At 42.5% G+C, this 23618-nt stretch overlaps 1 protein-coding gene across 1 annotated transcript in view; it reads right to left on the bottom strand.

Moving 5' to 3' along the window:
• Positions 1-1506: 1506 nt before the first annotated feature.
• adcy8 (adenylate cyclase 8 (brain)) overlaps positions 1507-23618 on the bottom strand; it is a 45554-nt gene continuing 23442 nt past the window's right edge. Inside the window, 7 exon segments of the mRNA XM_044017677.1 lie at positions 1507-5218; positions 8123-8237; positions 9386-9478; positions 11187-11333; positions 13926-14084; positions 15571-15649; positions 23326-23498. Of these exon segments, the coding sequence (XP_043873612.1) occupies positions 4719-5218; positions 8123-8237; positions 9386-9478; positions 11187-11333; positions 13926-14084; positions 15571-15649; positions 23326-23498 (1266 nt within the window). The 3' untranslated portion in view covers positions 1507-4718.

Here is a 23618-nt window from a genome sequence, read left to right as displayed (position 1 = left end):
TTAAACTATAAGTAGGTTTTGGAATTATAAGTTGATTTTGGCACTACAAGTAAATTTTTAAACTATAAGTAGGTTTTGGGTAGATTTTATAAGTCGTTTTGGAATTATTGGAATTATAAGTACATTTTTAAACTTTAAGTAGATTTTGGAATTATAATTAGATTTTAAAACTATGAGTAGGTTTTGGAACAATTAGTAGATTTTGGAACCATAAGTAGATTTTTCTACTATAAGTACATTTTGGAACTATAAGTAGATTTTAAAACAATAAGTAGGTTTTAGAATTATAAGTAGATTTTAAAACTATAAGTAGCTTTTGGAAGTATAAGTAGATTTTGGAACTAAAAGTAGATTTTGGAACTATAAGTAGGTTTTGGAACTATAAGTATATTTTGGAATTGTAAGTAGGTTTTGGAATTATAAGTAGATTTTAAAACTATTAGTAGGTTTTGGAACTATAAGTATATATTTTAAAGCTATAAGTAGGTTTTGGAATTATAAGTGTATTTTAAAACTCTAAGTAGATTGTAAAACTATGAGTAGGTTTTAGAATTATAAGTAGATTTTAAAACTATAAGTAGTTTTTGGAATTATAAGTAGATTTTGGAATTATAAGTAAAGATTTTAAAGCTATAAGTAGGTTTTGGAATTATAAGTTGATTTTGGAACAATAAGTAGGTTTTGTAATTATAAGTCAATTATGGAACTATAAGTAGATTTTAAAACAATAAGTAGGTTTTAGAATTATAAGTAGATTTTAAAACTATAAGTAGCTTTTGGAAGTATAAGTAGATTTTGGAACTAAAAGTAGATTTTGGAACTATAAGTAGGTTTTGGAACTATAAGTATATTTTGGAATTGTAAGTAGGTTTTGGAATTATAAGTAGATTTTAAAACTATTAGTAGGTTTTGGAACTATAAGTATAGATTTTAAAGCTATAAGTAGGTTTTGGAATTATAAGTTGATTTTAAAACTCTAAGTAGATTGTAAAACTATGAGTAGGTTTTAGAATTATAAGTAGATTTTGGAATTATAAGTAAAGATTTTAAAGCTATAAGTAGGTTTTGGAATTATAAGTCAATTTTGGAAATATAAGTAGATTTTGGAACTCTAAGTAAATTTTTTTACTATATGTACATTTTGGAACTATAAGTAGATTTTAAAACTATAAATAGATTTTTGAACTATAAGTAGATTTTGGGATTATAAATAGAATTTAGAATTATAAGTAGATTGGGGAATCATAAGTAGGTTTTGGAACTATAAGTAGAATTTATAACTATAAATAGATTTTGGAATTATGAGTAGATTTGGGAACTATAAGTAGATTTTGGAATTATAAGTAGATTTGAAGATTATAGATTTTGGAATTATAAGTAGTATTTGGAACTTTATGTAAAATTTGGAATCCAATTCCTCCACACTGGACTTTGAGTCCATCCTGAAGTTTACTCTCCTTCACTCTTGCTGTGGAAACAATGACGACAACCACATGTTGTTTTGTTTTTTTTTAAATAAAAAATTAGACCCCCTTTTTTATTGTGTTGTCATATATAAAAGAAATACAAAAAAGAAATACCAACACCAGGAGCGGGTCTGGGCGGGGACAAGGTCTCTGGAGTTCGGGCAGGAAAAGGGCGATGTAAAAAGGGGAACAGGAAACGACGAGAGGAATAGATCAGTCCAACACACATTGAAAAGAGCAAGGGTGGATGAAAACAGTCCTGACCCCCTCCCTCCCTGCCTCCACTACCACCAACATTGCCCCCTTCAGGAATAGTGGAGTGGAGTGGAGTTTCAGTTCTCCAAACATTCATCGAAAGTGGCATTGATTCAGGAGAAGGGAATGATTTTACTGGTCGAGTTAAACCTCAGTGGAAATGTCCAGAGAAGTGTTTTAGCTAACCTGATGTTCATGGAAGGTCAACAGGTTAGTTAACTGGTTTTCCTGGTTAAAGGGGTGATTCGGGTTTTGTCAAGTGTGGTAGCCTGAGACACGTGAAGGCTGACTCTTAGTGTAAACATGGCTGCCAGGAGGGACACAAGGACAAAGACATTTTAGCTTAACTCAACAAAGCAGTGACCATATACTTCTTAAGTTATTGTAGACTTAAACTGGCGTAGATTTTATTTGCAGAGTCTCTTGTTAAGTCAACCTGTGAGTCTCAGGCTCATCACAAACTTGTAACTGTCCTTTTTAATTAGCTAACCTGCTCGTTAGCCTCATAAAGATGCCCTGTGGAGTTTTCTTATAAACACCGTTGCTGTTTACATTCAGGTGTGTGTCCTTGAGGTGTTAGGAACTGTGTTTGAGTCTCTTTGTTCCCTCTGGAAACATTTTCCCAAACCAGCTGTTCATTTGTAACCTGCATTATTTACATCCACGATCTTAATCTTCTCCGATATTTAGCCACAATCTTGCGTTCAACACATGTCTGTATTACTTTCCTGGAGCCTTCGTGTATGGTGACAATTATGGGCCACACATGGACATTGTCCTAGAACAGGGTCCATTTGTCCCTGCACACACATGTATGGATGAAGACATCTGTGACTGAAACCTGTAGATCAGTGTGAAACTGAGGAAGAAACGTGTATCATCAGGAACCTGGAACATATGTCTCTTTCAGGTCAAGTTTGTTGTCCCCAGACCCAGGCGTCAAGGTTAGGGAATTTCCACCACGATTAGTAGGAGCGGATTAACAGTGTGATGTGTTTATCTCGTTCACTTCCATAGTTGTATTTTACTACACAACGTCACTGCTAAGCTAAATGCTAGCCTAAGACTAACCACCGTATGAGAATTAACGCATAAAGACGAAAGGTTCACGAGAGTGTCGCAAAACAGAGTGTGGCATCTGGTAAACAAAAATTGGTCAGTCACGGCTGCTCTTAAGGGCCACAGCACCCTATCAACCACCATCTGCCATTATTTCTGTCCTAACTAGTCTGAGTATGAGGTTCTGTCATGAAAGGTTGTGCTGGTGGCTTGTAGGGTTTCATATTTTATCCCAGGACTTTTAGGGACCCAGCCTAAAACCAGGACCCTGGCTGGGCATTCCTGTACAGTGGACTGGTCTTGTTCTTACCTTTTCTTACCTTGTCTGGTCTTGATTTTGTTAATAGTTTTTTTGACAGCAACACTCAAGTTTCTTTCTGCCACATAGTTCAGAACGGTAAACCCGGATCTGGCTAGCATTTCCACTGCGTCAGCCAAGTCAATAGCATGACATTACACTACTGCAAACCTCGCTGTGCCGACTGCCAAGAAATTCTCCTTGTTGCCCGGAAATGATGGGTTTCTATCTACCAATCAAAGGACTGCAATGAGTCTACCTCCACCCATTAGAGGGTACATCATTGTACACCAACAGTAGGGAGCCAAAAAGTAGGACAGTATGAACTGGTTATTTTGGTTCCCTGGTTACTGAACTAACTGAACTGTACCTCTTACCAGTCTGCGAGGGACTCAACTTTCAAGTTTGCAACATGATATAATTTGTGCTTATTTTCAGATGTAATTCATCAACCACAAGTAAAAAACCCCTGTAGGATTTAAATGTGGCTGCAGTTTGACGACTTCAGGCCTCTGCATGTATATCTCTGGAGAGTCATAGTTAGGTTTTGGAAAAAGAAAAGGTAACCTCAAATCCAGAAATGTTGTGTGCCAAAAACGGTATTGGAATGTATTTGTTTTGTTGATGTCTCTGTGCACACATCAGCCACACTTGTCCTGAGACCCACTTGAACCTCTGGACCTGTTCAGACCTGGTATCAACATCTGTCCTTCGTGATCTGATCACATGTGGATGAAGAAAAGTGCGACGGTCCACACCTTGCATTAGAATGCGTCCTGAATGTGTGTCCTGTGACCACACGTGGATCTGGCTTCACCTGTCCCTGTTTGCGAGAACGGAAAGGTGTTTTTAACGAGTCTGGTTGTACGGATGAAAACAGTAGAAGAAGAAATCCTTGGACTGTCAGTGTTAATACTGTGGTGGCTACAAATAAATCAGAGTAAGGGAGAGGTCATACTGCATTCTGCATCCATAAAGACTTGTTTCACAGTTGTTTTCTTATGATCAACTTTACCCGTGACTATGTCCCTCCAGGAGTTTGTCTTCTTTTGTATGTCCTTGTGTTCTTTGAGCCCTGACTTGTACATCTGCTGGTACCAGCAGACTTCCTTATATAACCTCAAACAGGTTTCCATGGTTCCCTTCTTCTTCAGTCTCTTTTAAACAACACAAGAGAGCGCCCCCAACTGGACTGGACAGTGTTGTCCTGATAGGGAGCATGCGCAATCGCCATGGATCACGTAAGATCAAAGTGGATCACTACAGAATACTAGAGATGATAAAATGTCTTTCATGCAGAGAGTTGGTCTCTTGTGCGGTCACATGCGTCCTTAAACCTCCCCGGAATGTGTTCTGTGATCGAATCTGAGGACGCATTCAGGACGGGTTGGGAGTGTTCAGACCTGAACTTAGCACTGAGGAAGAATGTTAATACCAGGACTGAACGAGGTGTATCTGCACCGACCCAATCTGATCTGGATCTTGAACCAGACTAAGAACTCACCAATGCATTGGTCAGCAGTTTTACTGTTATAATGTTACAGCTATTTTTTGTTGAATCCACTGAGGTTTAACTGAACCACTGGGCCAATCTTTGCCTAAAGAGAAATCTGAGTGGAACTAGATCTCCGGTCTGCTTTTCAGGACAACTCAGTTTTATCGGCTACTTCAGCGTGATGTCCCCCTCCCACTTCGGAGCCACCGGGTGCTAACAACGTCCTGCGGTTGTAGTGGTGGTGGCCCTTCATGATTCCCGAGTTGTTGTTCTCATTGAGAATCTGCTTTTGCTTCTGCCGGTTGAGAGACTGCACCAGGCCCAGCACGACAGCTGCCAGTGAGTACTGGCCAGTGATTTTGCGTGGCTGCATGATGAGCGGATTGGGTTGTACCCGACCATGCAAGAAGTGCGTGCGGATCTTGCCCTCTTGCTCACTGATGCCCTTCACGTAGATCTCACCACGGTACTCGAAGGCAAAGCCACGTTCCTTGAGTATCAGGTAGGTCTCCTCTGGGACCTGGATCATCCCACTCACGCCTGTGCTGTCCATTCGGCTGGCCAGATTCACCGTCTTCCCCCAGATGTCGTACTGTGGCTTCTTGGCACCGATCACACCCGCCACCACCGAGCCATGAGCCATACCTGTCAAAAACAAACAAATGATTTATTCTTGTGCAGTGTCACACTTTCTGCCTCTGTTTGTTCTTTCAGAAACTAAAATGGCAACATTTTTGTTTGCTGCGACCTTCAGACCTAACTAAAGGGAGCGTTTATGTGTATATAGCAGCAGAGCAGGGGCGGGTGGATATTTTCATCACAGTAGAATTCACTTCTGAAACTTTTCGTCAAACTCCAATCTCGTTGCGCTTGTCTCACTTTTCTCGCCCAGTGATGCCACTGCCTCCGTCTGTCTCGGCATAAAACAAATCACTTCCTGTGTGCAGCTCGTAGTGTTGGAATGTCACCGGGTGACATGAGATTTAAACACGGCTATACTGATAAACACAGAGAGATTTGAGTGGAGCTGACGGACTTAATCAACACTGTGTGAACCCGTTTGACAATGATTTGATATTTAAATTTGAGCTTTGTCGTCATCATTTTAGCCATTGCAAAGTGTGCAAAGCTTCTAAACTACAAACCTGTAGCATATGTAGCTGGTTTGATATGACATTTCAAATGTTTGAAATTCAGACGGCTGCTGTAGCTCAAAGTTTTGATCCTTTTTTTATGCACGGCAAGGTGGATTTCCCCAGAAGAACAAGGACAAGAGCAAGAAAACTTTGCCAAGGCGGTGCTGGCGTAGCAGATTGTGGCGGGGAGACGGCAAGAGGAAGCGGCATGAGCGTAAACAGAAGCGGGGCAAGCGGGGAGGCCTTCTAGCTAGGCTAAAGGCTAACGCCAACAGACCACCGATCCCATCCATGTTCCTGGCTAACGTCCGCTCACTGGACAATAAAATGGACCTTCTTCGACTGAGGCTGGGGGTCTCCAAAGAGATGGGGATTTGTGATGTATTTTGCTTCACGGAAACGTGGCTTACTAACAACTTGCCGGACTCAGCCTTCCAGAGGGGGTGGACTCTGTGCCTATGTCAACAAAGGTTGGTGCACAAACTGTACTTTGGTGCAAAGCCACTGCTCCGAGGCAATAGAGCATATGACTGTCAAGTGCCGGCCACACTATCTGCCTCGGGAGTTTACGGCGATGTTCGTCATGGTTGTTTATATCCCACCGGATGCTAAAGCTAACCGCTAAGGTTAGCGGAGCTGCACAACAACATCAGGTCGCTACAGAACAAGCACCCGGAGGCTTTTTACATGGTAGCTGGAGACTTCAACCACGTACACATGACAGACATCCTGCCCAAATTCCACCAGCATGTCACCATTCCAACACGGGGAGACAACACATTAGACCGTGTATACTCCAACATCCGACGTGCATACAGAGCCGTGCCCCGCCCCCCCCCTCGGGCTCTCCGATCACATCTCCATCATGCTGGTCCCTGCTTACCAGCCACTGCGTATATGCAACAGACCTGCACAGAGGACGATCACGGTGTGGCCCAGCGATGCTGACGCCGAACTGCAGGACTGCTTTGAGTGCACAGACTGGCATGTCTCGAGGGAAGCAGCTGATCGTCAGGGAGACATTGACCTGGAGGAGTACATGTCAGCTGTCCTGGGCAACATCAGCAAGTGCGTGGAGGACGTCACAACCACCAAGACAGTGACAATGTACTCAAACCAGAAACCCTGGCTCAACAAAGAGGTCCGGTCTCTGCTCAAGGTTAGGGATGCAGCATTCAGGTCAGGAGATGCGCTGGCTCTCAGGGCAGCCAGGAGGGAGCTGATCGCAGGGGTCAAGAGAGCAAAATCCACCTATGCTCAGAAGGTCCAGGATCACTTCTCTTCCAGTGACCCACGGAGGGGCATAAAATGCATCACGGACTACAACACTAAAGATGCACAGTGCCCCCGGGACCCCTCTCTGCCCGATGCTCTGAACAGCTTCTACGCTCGCTTTGAGAATCCCAGAATCTCTACCAGACCAGCACCAGACTCATGCGCCCCTCAGTGTGACCACGGCAGAGGTGAAGAATATCCTCAGGAGGATCAACCCCCGCAAAGCCGCTGGTCCCGATAACATCCCTGGGCGGGGGCTGAAAGGCTGTGTTGACCAGCTGTCGGAGGTGTTCACAGACATCTTCAACACCTCCCTCAGGCAGTCATTGTGCCCACCTGTCTGAAGACTGCCACCATCATCCCCATCCCCAAAGGCTCCACAGTGACAGGCCTGAATGACTATCAGCCAGTAGCTCTCACCCCGATAGTCATGAAGTGCTTTGAGAAACTGGTCAGAACGCACATCAAGGACAGTATTGACATCACTGTGGACCCCCACCCCTCTGCAGCAGGGAAGAAGGCTCTGCAGAGAGTGGTGAAAGCTGCACAGAGAACTGTGGGCAGCAGCCTCCCCACCATCACGGACATCTTCACCTCCAGATGCAGGAAAAGGGCCACCTGCATCATGAGAGATCCCACCCACCCAGCACACACACTGTTCACCCCCTTCCCCTCAGGCAGGAGGCTATGGAGCATCAAGAACAGGACAACGAGACTGAGGAACAGCTTCTACCCTGGAGCTGTCTGACTCCTGAACTCTCTGTAGCCCCCATAGCCTTGCTGCCCCCACCCACACGGACTGTACTTTGCACATGCCCCCAGTACTGTAAGCCACCTTTTGCACCAGTTTTTGCACAGCACCTTACCTCCAGAGGTTTTAAAGTTTTTATCTTTTTTTTTATTTATATTTTGTTAAGTTAAACTGTTGGTTCTTCTTTTCTTCTTTCTTCTTTATTGCTGGGCTGACCGGGTTCTGGAGAGACTGACATTTCGTTCTGACCTCATGTCTTAATGTGTGTTGGTATGACAATAAAGAAATCTTGAATCTTGAATCTTGAAAATGAGGGAACATGGATACCAGACGGTGCCAGAAAAGACAAACATCAGTGATTTTTAACACACATCAGGAATCTCATACCGATCCTCAGTTCAAAGTTGTTGAAGGAGTGCTTGTTGATCTCTTGGATGCTCTCGTTGAGGGCGATGGCAAAGTCTGCCAACGCACACAAGTGACCCCATTTATCTTCACATTGCTGTGGAGGGCAGAAGCGAGATTGAGTCAGCAGAAAGTCACAACTCCATCAGTCGGTCAATCTTTATTTATGTCGCACTAAATACAACAACAACAGAGTGCTTTACATAAAAAGACCTTGAAGAACTCGGAGCTGATGACATGGCCTTCACAGTGTTTTTGGGGGTTGGATTTTTGAGGTTCCTCCAAGTTTCCCAGTTGGAAATTGTCCAACTGGGAAGTCCATGACCTTCAGAGTTCTGATTATATATTTATTATAAAATGATGCACCCTTACACAACTCCTTATATTGAATCCTGATGGGTGTGTTTATGGAATTACATTAGTGTCAATATTTTCAAACAACACTTTTTAAGAAGCAAATCAAATATCGATTTAATCATTCAAAAATATTGTATTTTTTAGTTTGAAAATACACTTGGTTTGGTTGGTGTTTTTGTTGTCTGTGGGCGGGACTTAGGAAGCTGCCTACTGATTGGCTACTGAATTTTGGAGCGACAGCTCAATGGACTGGACGTCGTCACAGGCTTGGAGTCGCTGTCCGTCTGGAATTAACGTTTATAATCTGACAAATGTTAGATCTTTGCAATTATTTTGATGGATGTTCCAGACGGACAGCAAGCTGTCGGTCCATTGAGCTGTCACTCCAAAACTCAGTAGCCAATCAGCAGGCAGCTTCCTAAGGTCCGCCCACAATCAAAAAAACACGGCACAAAAAACAAGTGAGGGAGTGCAAAGAACACATGTATTTTCAAACAATAAAATACAATATTTTTGAATTAAATCAATATTTTATTTGCTTCTTGAAATGTTGTTTGAAAATATTGACACTAATCAAAGTTATGATTAATTTTACATTGCTATAATTGTGTAATGGTCCCAAAAAATGACAGTTTTTCCCTTTTTTTTGTTCATAAAAAATGAGCCAAGCTAATTTTCCAAATTTCACAAACTCAGTCCGATTTTAAATATTTTGCTTTTTGTGTTTATATAATTATATAATATGTTTTTCCTCAAATTGCCAAAAAAAAACCCCGATATAAGGCACTTTATATTGCACATTCTTATAGACTGTACATACGTTATATAGTAATGGGAAAAAAACCTGACAAAATGGCTGGCGTTCTGCTGGTTTAACAAGGATCTCACCTGTTTCTCAGGCGACAGACCGGAGACGGCCATGTAGGTGCTGCCGATGGTCTTGATCTTCTCGATGTCCTGGAAACGCTCCTCGCCGAGCAGCTGTGGAGGATGTGACAGAGACACAGGTGAGAGTTTGTGTCTCTGGTCTCACGTTAGGACAAAGTTAAAGAGGCCATAGCCCGGAAGTGCCAATTAACGCTGCGTTTTTGTGTGTATCTGTGTCATTACCTTCGTCTATGAAGCCCTAAAAATCAATAACAATCAGTTCAGCCACTGCTGAGAGCGGCGGGGTTTGATGTTTTCCTGAGCTCTACGAAGCGGTAAGGCACTTCCGTTGACTAATTATATCTCACCACTCCTCTAAAAAGCAGCGCCTCCTAGTCCGGGCTCTAGAGTCCGGGCACATCCTGTGACGTACTTTCAACCATAGAAGAAGAAGAACTACTCTAATCGTAGCTGCTGAGTGTATCGGTTGAGAACATGTGGAAAAAAGGTTCAAGCTCCCCGCCAATGAGCAAAGAAAAGCTCAGTGGATATCTTTCATATTTGATGGGAATATCCTTGCTACATTTCCCAAACACCTCCATGTAAGTGGCAACCACTTCATGGAGGATTGTTACACAAACTTGGGGCAATATAAAGCAGGACACAGCACCAAACTTCAACTAAAGGAAGGAGCAGTGCCAACAATACGTATATTACAATATTTACAAACCGTAAAACTGTCTTTGTGTGCTTGTTCTGTCATTTGGCATTAGCGATAGCTGGCGATAGGCTAAGCTACACGTATTCGCTCGTGTTTCATCTGCATGTGTGTTTATCATCTCTGTGACAAATTAACGTTATCCAAGCTACAGGCGTCCTGCAGCAGTCTTTCACTTGTCACAGTGTCTTCTGACTCTGGATCAAATGTGTAAGGGATTACGGCGAGTGGTCGTGACGACGACATTGCTCAATATTTTGATAATTGCTAGCAGTGCATCTGCCTTTCTAGCGGGGGAGGTGCGGGTCTGAGAGCCGATGTGCCAATGACGTCACTTCCAGGAAACTGGCCAGTCACAAGACAGTCCGTGTTCTGCGGGTGTGGTTTTGGTCTGAAACTGAAACTGACGAGAGCGTCAGTGATGAGACATTTATATCGACTCGTTTTGCAGCAACATTTTGACCATAAAAACTGATCGATTTTAAATCAAATTTCGGATTTATTTGGTTGGACGATGTTAAAAAAATTTAAATCGATTTTTCTCAGCTCCTGTTCCCTCCGCTACATTCCTCTCCCCCTCCCACCACTAGTTCTCTGACAATATCAACATGGCAGTGTGCGCGGAAAACAGCGAGAGTGCCGTCACATAAGTATTATGTCACACATTGACATAATACCGCTCTTCCTCCCTCGCATGCACCGTCGCATTTTATAGGGACAAGGTGGAGCTAAGGTGGAGCTCTCGAAGTAAACTTACTGGTGGGGCGGTAACAGTCGTGGTGAAATGCGCATGCTGCCGTCATAAGCGCAGGGAATTCAACATTGCATGTTTTATCGGCTATACTTACACTAAGGGGGACCACGAAAAAAGGACTGAGTATTCTTTTTCCACACTTTGGCGACTGGTAGGGCCTCCAGAGTCCCAAATATAAGTATTAAAATGATTAAAAAGTTGATTTTGCATACTGGGTCCTTTAACACAAAAACCACCTCTTAATAGTAATTTCCGTAACAAATATTGCTTTTCACTTAAAGATCCAGGTACTAATTAACAGCGTAGAAGGTGGAGAATTCTTTTGAAGTCGATGAGGTTGAACCTCTCACCTCGTCAAAGTCGGCGATGATCTCGTTGAGGAGCCTCAGACACTCCACGCCCTGGTTGTTCATCTCTGTCTGTGAGTAGAAGTCGGCGAAGCCCGGGATTGAGGCGAACATCACGCCTACCGCGTCGTACGACTGCGAGTACAACTCCTGTATGTGTGTGAGAACATGAAAGACAACTTAAACCTGAACAATAAACCTGCTCATTTTAATTTTTAATAGTTTATCATTCTCTGTTGTGTGAACGTGAACAAATAAATGAGGAGATGATAACTCTATATTTTAATGCCGTTATTTATTTATTTAGTTATTTATTTATTTATTTATTCAACAAATAGTGAATAAGGTTTGTGTCCCTGGAGTTTTTGGTTTATTTCTGATTGGACCTTTAACCGATTCATGTTGTCATAATTCAAGTTTACTTCTGTCCACAAACTCAGATATTTTTTAGTTTGGGTTTCACTGCAGTGGCTGCAATACACAGTCTCCACCACTAGGTTGGTGGTTGACACACGTACATTTGAACGTTTTCAGTTTTTCAGGAGAAGTCTCTCTCTCCCTATCTCTCTCCTCCTCCTCTTCCTCTCTCTCCCCATCTCTCTCCTCCTCCTCTTCCTCTCTCTCCCCATCTCTCTTCCTCCTCTCCCCCTCTCTTTCTCCTGCTCAGCTTTTAAAAAACAGTCACGTGACTTTTCTGTGACATCATCACTGACACAATCATCTAACAAACTCAGTCAAAGTCAAACTAATTCAGAGTAAACCACTCACTCTCTCACACCAGCTGCTGGTCCTCTGCTGCCTCGTGTGGTCACTTTGTGTCACTGATATTAATCTGACTGAAGGAAGTTGAATTCACTAAAATAAGACATTAGAACTTAGTGATGAGGCAGCAGTAGATCAACAACTCCTGTGTGTGTGATGTTAAAATCACTGATTTTCTCTGTGGGGTTTGGCAGAAGAGCAGAGGCAAAGGAAAAGTTTGACCCTGTAACTGCTGAGTCACTGCTGTCACGCAGAGATAAATCAATGTGTTCCCTGTCGCTGAGTGACAACGTGTTATTAAAATCAGAGCAGACACACACACACTTCTCTCTCTGTACAGTTTAAAAAGCAATTACAGAGCTTTGTGTTTTCTTCACGGGCCGGAACAGCGACGCTCAGGGAGCAACTTGAAATTAACGCAGTAGGACGTTTGTGGAACAGGTCGACAGTGGAGAGTGAGGTGAAGCGTGCATTGACTGTATGTGTGTGTGAGAGTGTGAGAGAGAGGAGGTGACACCAAGCTCAAAAAGTTCAGAGTCATTCCTGAAGGTTAATCTGGGTTCATTCACCATCTGTCTGCGTCAATAATTAAAACCAGTGACTAACAACTTTGAGCCACTACTGAGAACCTGACCTCACTCTCCCACACCAAAGTCCAGAGAGAAAATCTGTGATTTTAACATCACACACACAGGAGTTGTTGATCCACTGCTGCCTCCATCAATAAGTTCTAATGAGTTCTTTTGTCACTTCGGCATGAAATAACCTTCGCTAACATTGACCTCAGTGACACAAAGTGACCACAAGAGGCAGCAGTAGACCAGCAGCTCCTGTGTCCCCACCAAATCACTGATTTTCTCTATGAGGTTTGGTGTGAGAGAGAAAAGTCTGAACGTGTTCTTAAAGACAGATGTAGTTTTATTTGGTAAATCTGTTTTTCCTCCTGGTTTTCAGCAGCAGGGGGCGCTCACAGTACCGTCTGCTCTGGTTATGCCACTACAACACACACACACACTCACACAGAAAAACTGCACTATCACTTTTAATTGAAAAACACCTCAGGCTGTTGATGTCAATGACACTCATCTTGGTGTTACCTGATTAATTCCAGCGATCATCAACACCTCGTCGCTGATATTGGAGTCTATTTATAACTTGCATGTCTTCAGGATCCAGATCACGCAACAACAAACAGGCTAATTAATAATGTAACGAGTGATTAGGAGCCAACTTATCCTAATGGATGCATTTTTAATCGTGTCCTTTTTAATTAGGAACAGTCATGGGAGCAGAACCTTATCACCTCTCCTCTCTCCACATTCATAATTCAGTGGAAGCTCGCCTTTACGTTTGGGAGGCGGAGGCAGATCGGCGGAGATGATAGTGAAGGAGGACAATGTAACCGTTTGGCCCCAGCGTGCGATAACTATCCGGCTAATATAGCCGCTCATTATCATGAAGAACGCGGGCCAAAGTTTCCCTGTCCTGTTCTTCAGTCCCTGAACAGAGAGAAAAGTCTTTGACTCATTTATTTAAATCAAAATCACCCCAGTGTCATCTCATTTTTTATCTTAAGTGCTGGCGGTGAAGTCATCAACCAACCGTTCATGAGGACATTTTCACACTTTTAAAACTCAAACTTAATTATTATTTAATTATTCTTCTATATCTCATTAAACAATGATGAGTGTGAGCGCCCCCTGCTGAGACACAAGGACAAGCAGACAGGAAACTGAAGTTTATAAACCAACCAACCAAATTTGATTCTTTTGTTAAGAGACAAACACCAGTTTTGTCCTTGTGTCTCTGTCGGCAGCCATGTTTTCTCTGTCTGTGTCTTCAAGGTCGTTAACACCAGGTCAAACTTTGACAAATTTGATCAAAGGTTGAACAAATAACTTTCCTTCTTAATTTGAGAGTTAAAGACTTGTGTGGCTGCCCCCCGATCGGCGCAGTGACCTGAACGGAGCTGGTTCTCACCTCGTTGTCACGGTCCTTCTCCAGGAAGTGTCGGGCCACGTGACTGGGCAGGATGTTCCTCAGCATGTTCTCGTTGTGCTCGCGCAGCTCCTTCATCTCGTTGATCTCCTCTTTGGCCTGAACTCTCCACAGGAAGTCAAGTCTGGCCGTGTACTCCAGCTGAAGACAGGAGACACAGGACTTACATACGCCATCTTAAATCATCTCAACAGAAATTCACATTTCCTTGTTTCCTTGTGCCCTCTCGCATCCTTATTCCCTTGTGTCGTTTTTCAAAGTGAACCAGGACCAGGACCAGGTCTACAGTGGACAGCATAAATCATGCAGCTGAAGAAAAGGTTGACGCTGTAATGAGCGGCTAAATTTGAAAAATCAGTTAAAGATTAATTTAATCTGAGACACAGATTAAATTAATCTGAGGACGTTAACGACTTCTTAATTCACAATTAATACAAAGTCATGAGTTTGTGGACATCTTCGGGCGTCTCTTTGTCTCTATAGTATGGACGTGTTTGATGACGTGAGGAGGGTCCACCACTCGTCTACGTCTCTCTCTCGCTCTCTCCCTCTCTCTCTCTCTCTAACATCAAACATGACGTGGCAGGAGGGCGACGCACAAATCACATGCATTTAACAAGCGTGAATGAGAGGCAGGCTCTTATAATGAAAGAGGCTGTCCTCTGTCTCCTTCTGATCCACCACACAATTAAATAACTTCAACAGAAGCACCAGCGGACCTTTTCACGCCCTCTGTTTCCTCAACAATGAAGGACGGACTGACGGACGGCCTCGTCCTCCAGACTGAGGTCAAATCAAGGCGCTGCTTTATTTTCCCAGCGTTTAGTCACAAGTCGTCGTATCTTAAACACAAGTGATGGACATTTCTTTCGCCATCAGATAGAAAAATGCTACTTTTACAGTGTTGGATAATATTGTGTTTTCACCGTGGTCATTTTTGATACTTTTATTTAGTTTGTTCATTGAGTGTTACCCATTCATTTGTATGGTGGACATTTTTGACCAGGAACAAAATTATGTTTTAAATGAGTGAGTGAGTGTGGGAATGTTTTCCATAAGACAGTCTGTTTTCTTGGTGGTAACTGAAGGTGGTTTTAGTTTTCTAAATTCATTCATTCATTCATTCATTCATTCATTGAGTAAAGCCAGCTTTCATGTGTTCTCTATGGAAACCTTTGATCTCACAGTTCAGTGGCTCGGTCAGTCAGAGACGACAGAGACAGACGAGAGGACAGAGACGAGCTCTTAATTGAAGCTCCTTTGTCCGAGCATGTAAGAGAAGAGTGCCGAGCAGGAACCAGAACCTGAGCCACGTTAGTCTGAAGACGTCACAATGTTACACCGTTGGTTTTTATTTATTTTAATTCAGTTTTAGCTTTGGGTTCAATGTTTGGGATTACGTGACTGAGAAATGTTCACCCATTCATTTCCTATGGTGGGCAAAAAGGACTTTTACTTTCACCTTTGATTTTTGGTGATTTTGCAAACGTTGTATTTGAACAAACTCCTCCCAGAGCTTTGCTGAGATTTTGGTGAGGTCACTCTGGACAAGATGAGGATTAAAAGGTTACCAAAAGCTTCACGAGGGGGCGGCAACATTGTGTGACGTGTAAGCAGTGGTGCACACCTGCTGTCCGTGGTAAAAGACTGCAAGGAGGAACATGGCCATCAGCAGCAACGACGTCTCTTTAGTTCCCAGGAAGTTCCTGTTGGAAGCAGAACAAGCATGTATGACATCATCATCATCATCATCCTTGCAACAAGATTTGCAAGATCTCTGGAAGTTTCAGACTAAGCAAGAAAAACCAAACCAAAGCAAGAGTTTCTCTTTCAGATTTGAATGATTTCTGACACAATTTCAATAAAACACAGCAATGACAAATGAATCGAGAGAGAATTTTGTCTCTGCCTTTAAAAATTGTCTTGAGACTTCCCGTTGGCTGCCGCATGGAGTAGACGCAACGCGCAAGCGCTCCCGTTTACGCGGCATTTTTCTCACTTATTCGCTCCTTTATTTTGCAAATGTACAGTTTATATTGAGCTATTAACTTTGGTTTAACATACACCTGCTTCGAAATGACTTCACATCGTGGCAAGTCGGGGAAAAGAGACGACCAAGCCTTGACCATGGAGGCTATTTCGGAGCTACTTGAGCAGCACAGGCAGTCGCTAGCCGACGACTTTAAAACATCTTTCAACCAGCTGGAAAAAAAATTTGACGAGGTTCGCTCCACAGTTGACGAGCATGGGCAGCGCCTTTCGTCGTTAGAGCTCGCTGCGGATGACCTGAGTCAGCGCGTCGGTGAGCTGGAAAGTGTCTGCGCTAACCTACAGGAAAGCAACTCCAAGCTAACGGCTAAAGTTATCGACTTAGAGGGTTGCAGCAGAAGACAAAACATTCGCATCTTGGGTCTAGCGGTGTCTATTGAAGGTGGGAAACCTACAGCCTTTTTTTCTGATTTGCTGTGCGAGGTTTTTGGAAAGGAGACGCTTCCATCTCCGCCCGAGATTGACAGGGCTCATCGCTCGCTAACAGCAAAACCAGCTCCCGGTCAGAGACCGCGTCCTGTCATTCTCAGTCTGCACCGCTATCAGATCAAGGACCTTCTGGTCCGCGAGGCCCGCCGTAGAGGGAAGCTGGAGTACCGCGGCCAGCAAATCCGAGTTGTCGAAGACTACAGCCCTGACGTTCAAAGCCAGCGTGCCGAGTACAGAGCAGTCATGGTCAAGATCTCTACAACCGAGGGCTCAAACCATCTCTCCTCTATCCCGCACGGCTCCGCATCACACTTCCAAGCGGAGACAAGAAGTGGCTCCGCTCGACTAATGAGGCACGGAAATACATCGATGGCCTGCCTCCATCTGTTCCACCGTAAATGACTGCTTGACGACTATGCCTGGCTGTTTGCAACCGCTGACTTGCTATCTTTACTCTGGTCATTACCATATACGATTTCGGTGATCAGACCACAGCTGGTATGGAGCAGCTTTCTTAATCATTAGTATTACACTCACCCGAGCTGTAAGTATGTGAGTATATCACCCAACGTTGAACTTAGTTTACTGCTACATGCGAGTGAGTACAACCTGACAGAGTCTATGTTAATTTGTTGAAGCAGCATGTTTATTTATTTTTGTTCTGCTATATTATTTTATATGTATATGCATATATATATTTGTTATTATGTTTGTACTCATGGAATAGTTCAAATGTGGTCCTAGGAGTGTTGAGTGCATTCTATCACTTCAATAAGGAGCTGAAGATATGGGGGGTAACTGACAAGAAGTTCGTTTTTGAGGAGGGTAAATAATGATTGCTTTGAAGAGCTTGCTGCTATGTTCTTGGGCAGCTGTCTTGTTGTGGGGTGGGTGGGTGAGGGGTTTCTTTTCCTATGCCAGTACTGGTTTATTATCCTACATAAGTTATGTACAGCTAATTCCTGGTTTATTATGTCCTTTATTCTCCTGGAGTTTTGATTTCTTCTGTGTTTATCCTTCTGCGGTTTCAGTTGTAGACAGTGGATAGATCATTAAACTTTGTTAGCTGGAATGTAAAGGGTTTGAATCATCCTGTTAAAAGGAGGAGAGTATTTTCGCATATAAAACAATTTAAACCGGCATTTGTTTTTTTGCAAGAGACACACATTCGTGGTTCTGATAACTCTCGCCTGATGTCACGGTGGGCGGGGCAGCACTTCCATTCCTCATTCCAGGCAAAGGCCAGGGGGGTTTCAATCCTTGTAGATCAAAGTATCCCGTTTGTGCATCACAATGTTGTATCAGATACAAACGGTCGTTTTATCATTGTCTCAGGGAAATTATACAATACAATGATGGTGCTTGCCAATGTCTATGCTCCAAATGCGGACGATGTGGGTTTTTTTTAACGCTTTTTTAATTCTCTCCCGGATTTGAGCTCATACTCTCTTATACTTGGTGGGGATTTCAATTGTTGGTTAGATCCCGTGCTGGACCGGTCTTCGCCCAATCCTGTCTCAATTGGTGGGTCTGCCTTATTCATTCAATCCTTTTTATCCAATTTCGGTATCTCTGATGTATGGCGTTCCCTCCATCTGAATAAGAGAGGGTACTCTTTCTTCTCGCACGTTCACCATACCTTCACTAGGATTGACTACTTTTTCATTGATAATGCACTGATACCTTTGGTATGCTCCTGTTGTGCTAGCTTTGGCACTGCCTGACCTTCCTCAAGCTAAAAAACACTGGCGCTTTAATTCGACTCTCCTGTCGAACAATGATTTTGTAAACTTCATGAAAGAACATATATCCTTCTTCTTTCAGACAAATACCTCCCCGGATATATCCAGTCTAGTAGTTTGGGATGCTTTTAAGGCATACCTTAGGGGGCAAATTATTTCCTACACCGCAAATATGAAAAAAAAGGCCCACCGTGAACGATTAAAATTAGCCGATCAAATTAAGGACTTAGATAATCAATATGCTCAAGTTAAAGACCCTAACCTATATAAAACGCGTGTGGAGCTTCAAACCAAATTTGATTTGGCCTCGACTTATCTGGTTGAACGCCAACTCTCGAGGAGTAAGAGTTTGTTCTATATTCATGGTGAAAAATCTGCCAAATTGTTAGCTAATCAGCTGAGAGGACTCAAAGCAAAGGGTCATATCACAAATATTAAAATGGAGGATGGTAAGGCTACTTCGGATCATGTAGAAATTAATAAAACATTCAGGAGTTACTACTCACAGCTCTATACCTCTGACTTTTCGAATAATGCTGTATTAATGGATAATTTTCTGAATCGACTAAACGTTCCCACGCTCTCCCCCGACAGTAAAATGAGATTAGATGAACCCATAACGACAGAGGAGATAGATGCTGCCATTTCCTCACTGCAGGAAAATCCCCGGGACCTGACGGGTTTTCCACAGAATTCTTTAAGACATTTTCCTCACTACTTTCGTTGCAGCTAAGCATAGTGCTGTCTGACTCCTTCAAGCAGAGTAAGCTTCCGGCATCATTTTGTGAAGCATGTATCACCCTTATTGCAAAGAAAGGCAAGGATCCGACAGAGTGCTCTTCATATAGACCGATCTCTTTATTAAATGTTGATGTTAAGATTCTGGCTAAAGGTTTGGCCCGAAGGTTGGAGAACATTTTACCCTCCATCATATCTGAAGACCAAACTGGCTTTGTCAAGCATCGTTATTCCTATTTCAACATACGTCGGTTATTTGACCTTCCGGTGAAACTCCTGAGTGTGTCCTTTCTTTAGACGCGGAGAAAGCTTTTGACCGGATAGAGTGGGTATATTTATTTGAGACCTTGGGGAAATTTGGCTTTGGTCCGAATTTTATCACCTGGATAAAATTACTGTACTCAAACCCCACTGCTTCTGTCCTTACCAACTCTCAGCTGTCACAACCATTTAACCTCTATCGGGGAACCCGACAAGGGTGTCCTCTAAGCCCCCTGTTATTTGACCTGGCCATAGAGCCATTGGCGATAGTAATCCGCAGTTGTGAGAATGTCTCTGGTATATGGAGGAATGGAGTGGAACATAAAGTGGCCCTATATGCAGACGACTTGTTAAGTTTTATCTCACGTCCAGATATCTCTAGGTATTACAGTTACAAAAAAGCACAAGTGTCTTTTCAAATAAAATTTTCTTACCTTGCTAAATCACACAAGGCAGTGCCTGACCCAGTTGTCACCCCTTTCTATGTCTTTGGTTGGCCGAATTAATTCTATCAAAATGAATATTCTCCCTAAATTTTTGTATGCTTTCCAATCAGTTCCAATCTTCATTCCTGAATCATTTTTTGATACATTGGATTCTGTTATATCATCCTATATATGGAAAGGGAAGCGTTCTAGGTTAAATAAGGTCCATCTCTATAGACCTAAAGGAGAGGGGGGTATGGCGCTACCTAATTTTTGGTTTTACTATTGGGCAGCCAACATTCGTTGTCGTTTTGGTCTCATTTTTACAATCGATCTGAATGCCCTTCATGGGTGGCAATGGAGTTGGGTTCTGCTAAAAGCTGTTCAGTTCCAGCACTTATTGGATCTAAACTTCCTCTCCCACCAAATAAACCCATAGATAATCCAGTTGTCTGGCATATGTTGAGGGTGTGGGCTCGGTTCAGGAGACACTTTGGCTCCTTCGATTTTTGCCTCTCGAGTCCCATTTCTGCCAATCACTTTTTTCAACCTTCCTTATTGGACACAACATTCCAGGAATGGCGGAGACTGGGTATTGAGCGTTTCATACATAATAATTTTGTATCATTTGAGCAACTAACTGAGAAGTTTAATCTTCCAAAGTCTCACTTTTTCAGGTATCTACAAATAAGACATTTTCTTCGCTGTCAGATACCAAGCTTCCCTCAGGCACCTGATGTGAACATTGCTGATGCACTTCTCAATTTACAGCCATCACGCAGGGGTTTGATCTCAATTTTCTATAACAAACTGCTAGGTATAAGACGGGCCCCACTCGACAACATTAAAATTGCATGGGAGCTAGATCTGGGTTTGTCCTTGTCAGAAGAAATGTGGGACACAATTCTTAAATTGATAAACTCAACTTCGCTTTGTGCCTGTCACTGCTTGCTGCAATTCAAAGTTGTACACAGGACCCATATATCCAAAGCCAAATTATCTCGTTTTCGCCCAGATGTGGATCCCAGGTGCGACAAATGTAAGAGCGCAGAGGCTTCGCTCATCCACATGTTTTGGACATGTCCTAGCCTTGAGAAATACTGGAAGGAAGTTTTCCAAACCTGGTCCCTGATTGTCAATTTGAACATAGAGCCCAACCCTTTGGTCGGTCTTTTTGGAACTATGGGTGAGGTCGATGTGCGCCTGACCCCAGCTAAACGGCGAGCTTTGTCTTTCGCCTCTCTCCTGGCCAGGCGTGCAATATTGCTGCGATGGAAAGATGCTGTCCCGCCCACCCACGCTCAGTGGTTGAGAGATGTTATGTCTTGTCTAAATCTTGAAAAAATACATTACTCAATCTGTAACTCAAAAGAAAAGTTTCAGAAAGTGTGGGGACCCTTTCTGGAATACTTTCATAATTTTAAAACAACATAGGGACTGGATCCCTCACACCTTTCTTGTTTCGATGCTACCAATTTCAAGTGTACAAATTGGCCTGATGCCTGCTTTTGACCCATCTGTGGGTTCATGATTTGTATATGTATATATATATGTATGTTTATGTATATATTCTCTTTTCTATCTAGTTTTACTTTATTTTACTTTTTCAGTGTAAAACCCGACTTCCAGCTGTTACCTGTACCACTCCAGGAATTAAGCAGTTGGTGTTTATTCTGTTTATTCATTTGTGAATGTGTCTGGCTCGGTAATGATGTGTTTTGAGGGGTGGGCTTGGGTTAGATAAGGTTTCTTGTTTTGTGATTTTGTAAAATGTTAAAACTCAATAAAAATATCTTTGAGGAAAAAAAATTGTCTTGAATATGAGGAAATGATCTTCATCTTGTGTCTGTGAGTCCTGTGTGAATAATAAATATAATAACTAGGACTGTATGTAGTCATGACAGGGCGCTCGTGTTCCCTGACCTCACTGTTGAATCCACTGTTCGCTTTTGATGTGTCTCACTCGTTTACATAGGGTGCAAAACTCCAAAATTCCAAAATGGCCGACTTCCTGTTGAGTTGAGGCCATGTCTACAGCAAGGATGTATTATAAGAACTGGATAGAGCTCCGCCCCTTTGGCTCCATTCATTTTTCTGGAGTTGCTCACTCAGTAGTGTTACTCCCATAATGCCTTTCATCTATGTGAACAAGCCGTCCGCTTTCTTGACGTGCTCGGCGCGTTCATGAACAGCGAAAGGCATGACAGGAGAACGCTACTGACGTGCGCAAGCGGATTTCATGAATACCGATGTCATGTCAGCTTCGGTCTTTAAACCATGGATTTCTAAATGAATGTCAAAACCAACGATAGTGAATACAGTAAACTGAAAAGTATAATGACGTCATTACAGGTTAAATTGATCAATTTAAAGGTTCATTTAATTGACCGTGAATATTAGTTTATATGTTTTCTTGGACGCTTTTTGCTTGATTTTACATTCACTGATATAATGTATGCTAATCATCAAAAATTTTGTAAAATACAAAATGTTGCTGTCACAGAACTCAGGGATTTTATATATTATTGTCCAGGATAATATTTGAATTGAATATTAACCATGAATATGATGTTTGGTCTCATTGCTATGCTTTGTATTTTGGTTTAAATTTCAAAGTTCACATTTCTAACTGTTGTTGTAGGTGGTTTACAAATAAAGCTAAAAAATAATAATATAAAATATTAAAATAAACCTGCAGACTCATGATCATATTATTAGGAACAATAACAACGTGTTAAAGGTAGTTTTATAACTCCAGATTCTTTGACTCTAATTCATGTGTTCATCACATTTATCAGTAACTTTATGAACCGATAGTGACGATAAGACAAGCAGCCTCCCCGGGAATCAGTGGTGAAGTGACCGCAGGTCTCGATAATACATCAATAATAAGTTTGAAATAAATCCTCATGAGCGACGAATAAATAAATAAAACCTGCTTTGTTGTAATATTTTTAAAAATGTAAAAGAAAACCCATCATTACCTTCATTTATTCACATTTCTCATAAAGTTTTTGTTCAGTTCACTGACAGTAGTGAGACGTCACATGACAGCGCTTTGCTGTGCTCGTACACAGCTGTGACGTCACTGTGGGAAATAAGATTTTTCTGGGCTTTTTATGGCCTTTAGGAAGGTTTTACAAATGTGAAACTCCATGAATTAAAAATATAGAATATAAAGATCTATACATGCCTGTGTCCATGTCTCCAGGTGTGCTATGGACAGTTTTACACACGTCTATTTTACTATTGTGTTGCTTTTTGGGCCCATGAATATTTTTTGTTGCAGTACCGGGAGTGGCCACCATGACAAAACTGTCTTCAGGGCAGAGAGGGCGGAGCTCTATCCAGTTCTTATAATACATCCATGGGCTACAGTCGACTCTTTTGTTCGTCTTGGTAGATAACATCTTTATGTCTCTGAACAGAAGTGTCATTTTCTCTCTCTCATGTTCCTGCCGCCATCGTAACATCGTCCATGTAAAGGTCACTGCACTAAAACCCGAGGACGTCCACGAGACGACTTTTCTCACATTTACAACGTTAGCGTTAGCGGAGAGGACGAAAAAGGTCAATGTGTCTTTTTCCTGCGGTGTTGTGGAGAAGACGAGGCTTTAATGTCCACGTCATTTTTTAAATTAAAGAAGAAGAAAGAAAATAGCTTTTCCCACTATTGCTGACCTCCATTTATTGTGGAGTCATGTGACCTTCACACAGTGTGAGTAAAGATGTCCTTACTCCGTGTTGTGGTGGACGGTGTCATAGCGGACGAACAGTGAGCTGTAGAACGCTTCGGTCAGCAGCGAGTACACGGCGATCATCACCAGCAGCACCGCTAACTTCAACACTGAGTTCAGACGCAGGAAAACAGCGCACGTCACCATCGCCAGCACGCCGGTGAACACGAAATACTGAGGAGACAGACAGACAGAGAGACAGACAGAGACAGAGAGAGACGGACAGGTTACTCAATTTTACAGTCGTTTACAGTCACAAACAGACAACTCAGGTGGACAGTGAGTAAAAGCAAT

The sequence above is a fragment of the Solea senegalensis genome, unplaced genomic scaffold, assembly GCF_019176455.1.
Source record: "Solea senegalensis isolate Sse05_10M unplaced genomic scaffold, IFAPA_SoseM_1 scf7180000015699, whole genome shotgun sequence".
Classification (NCBI taxonomy): Eukaryota; Metazoa; Chordata; class Actinopteri; order Pleuronectiformes; family Soleidae; genus Solea; species Solea senegalensis.
This window is presented reverse-complemented; position numbering and strand designations above follow the sequence as displayed.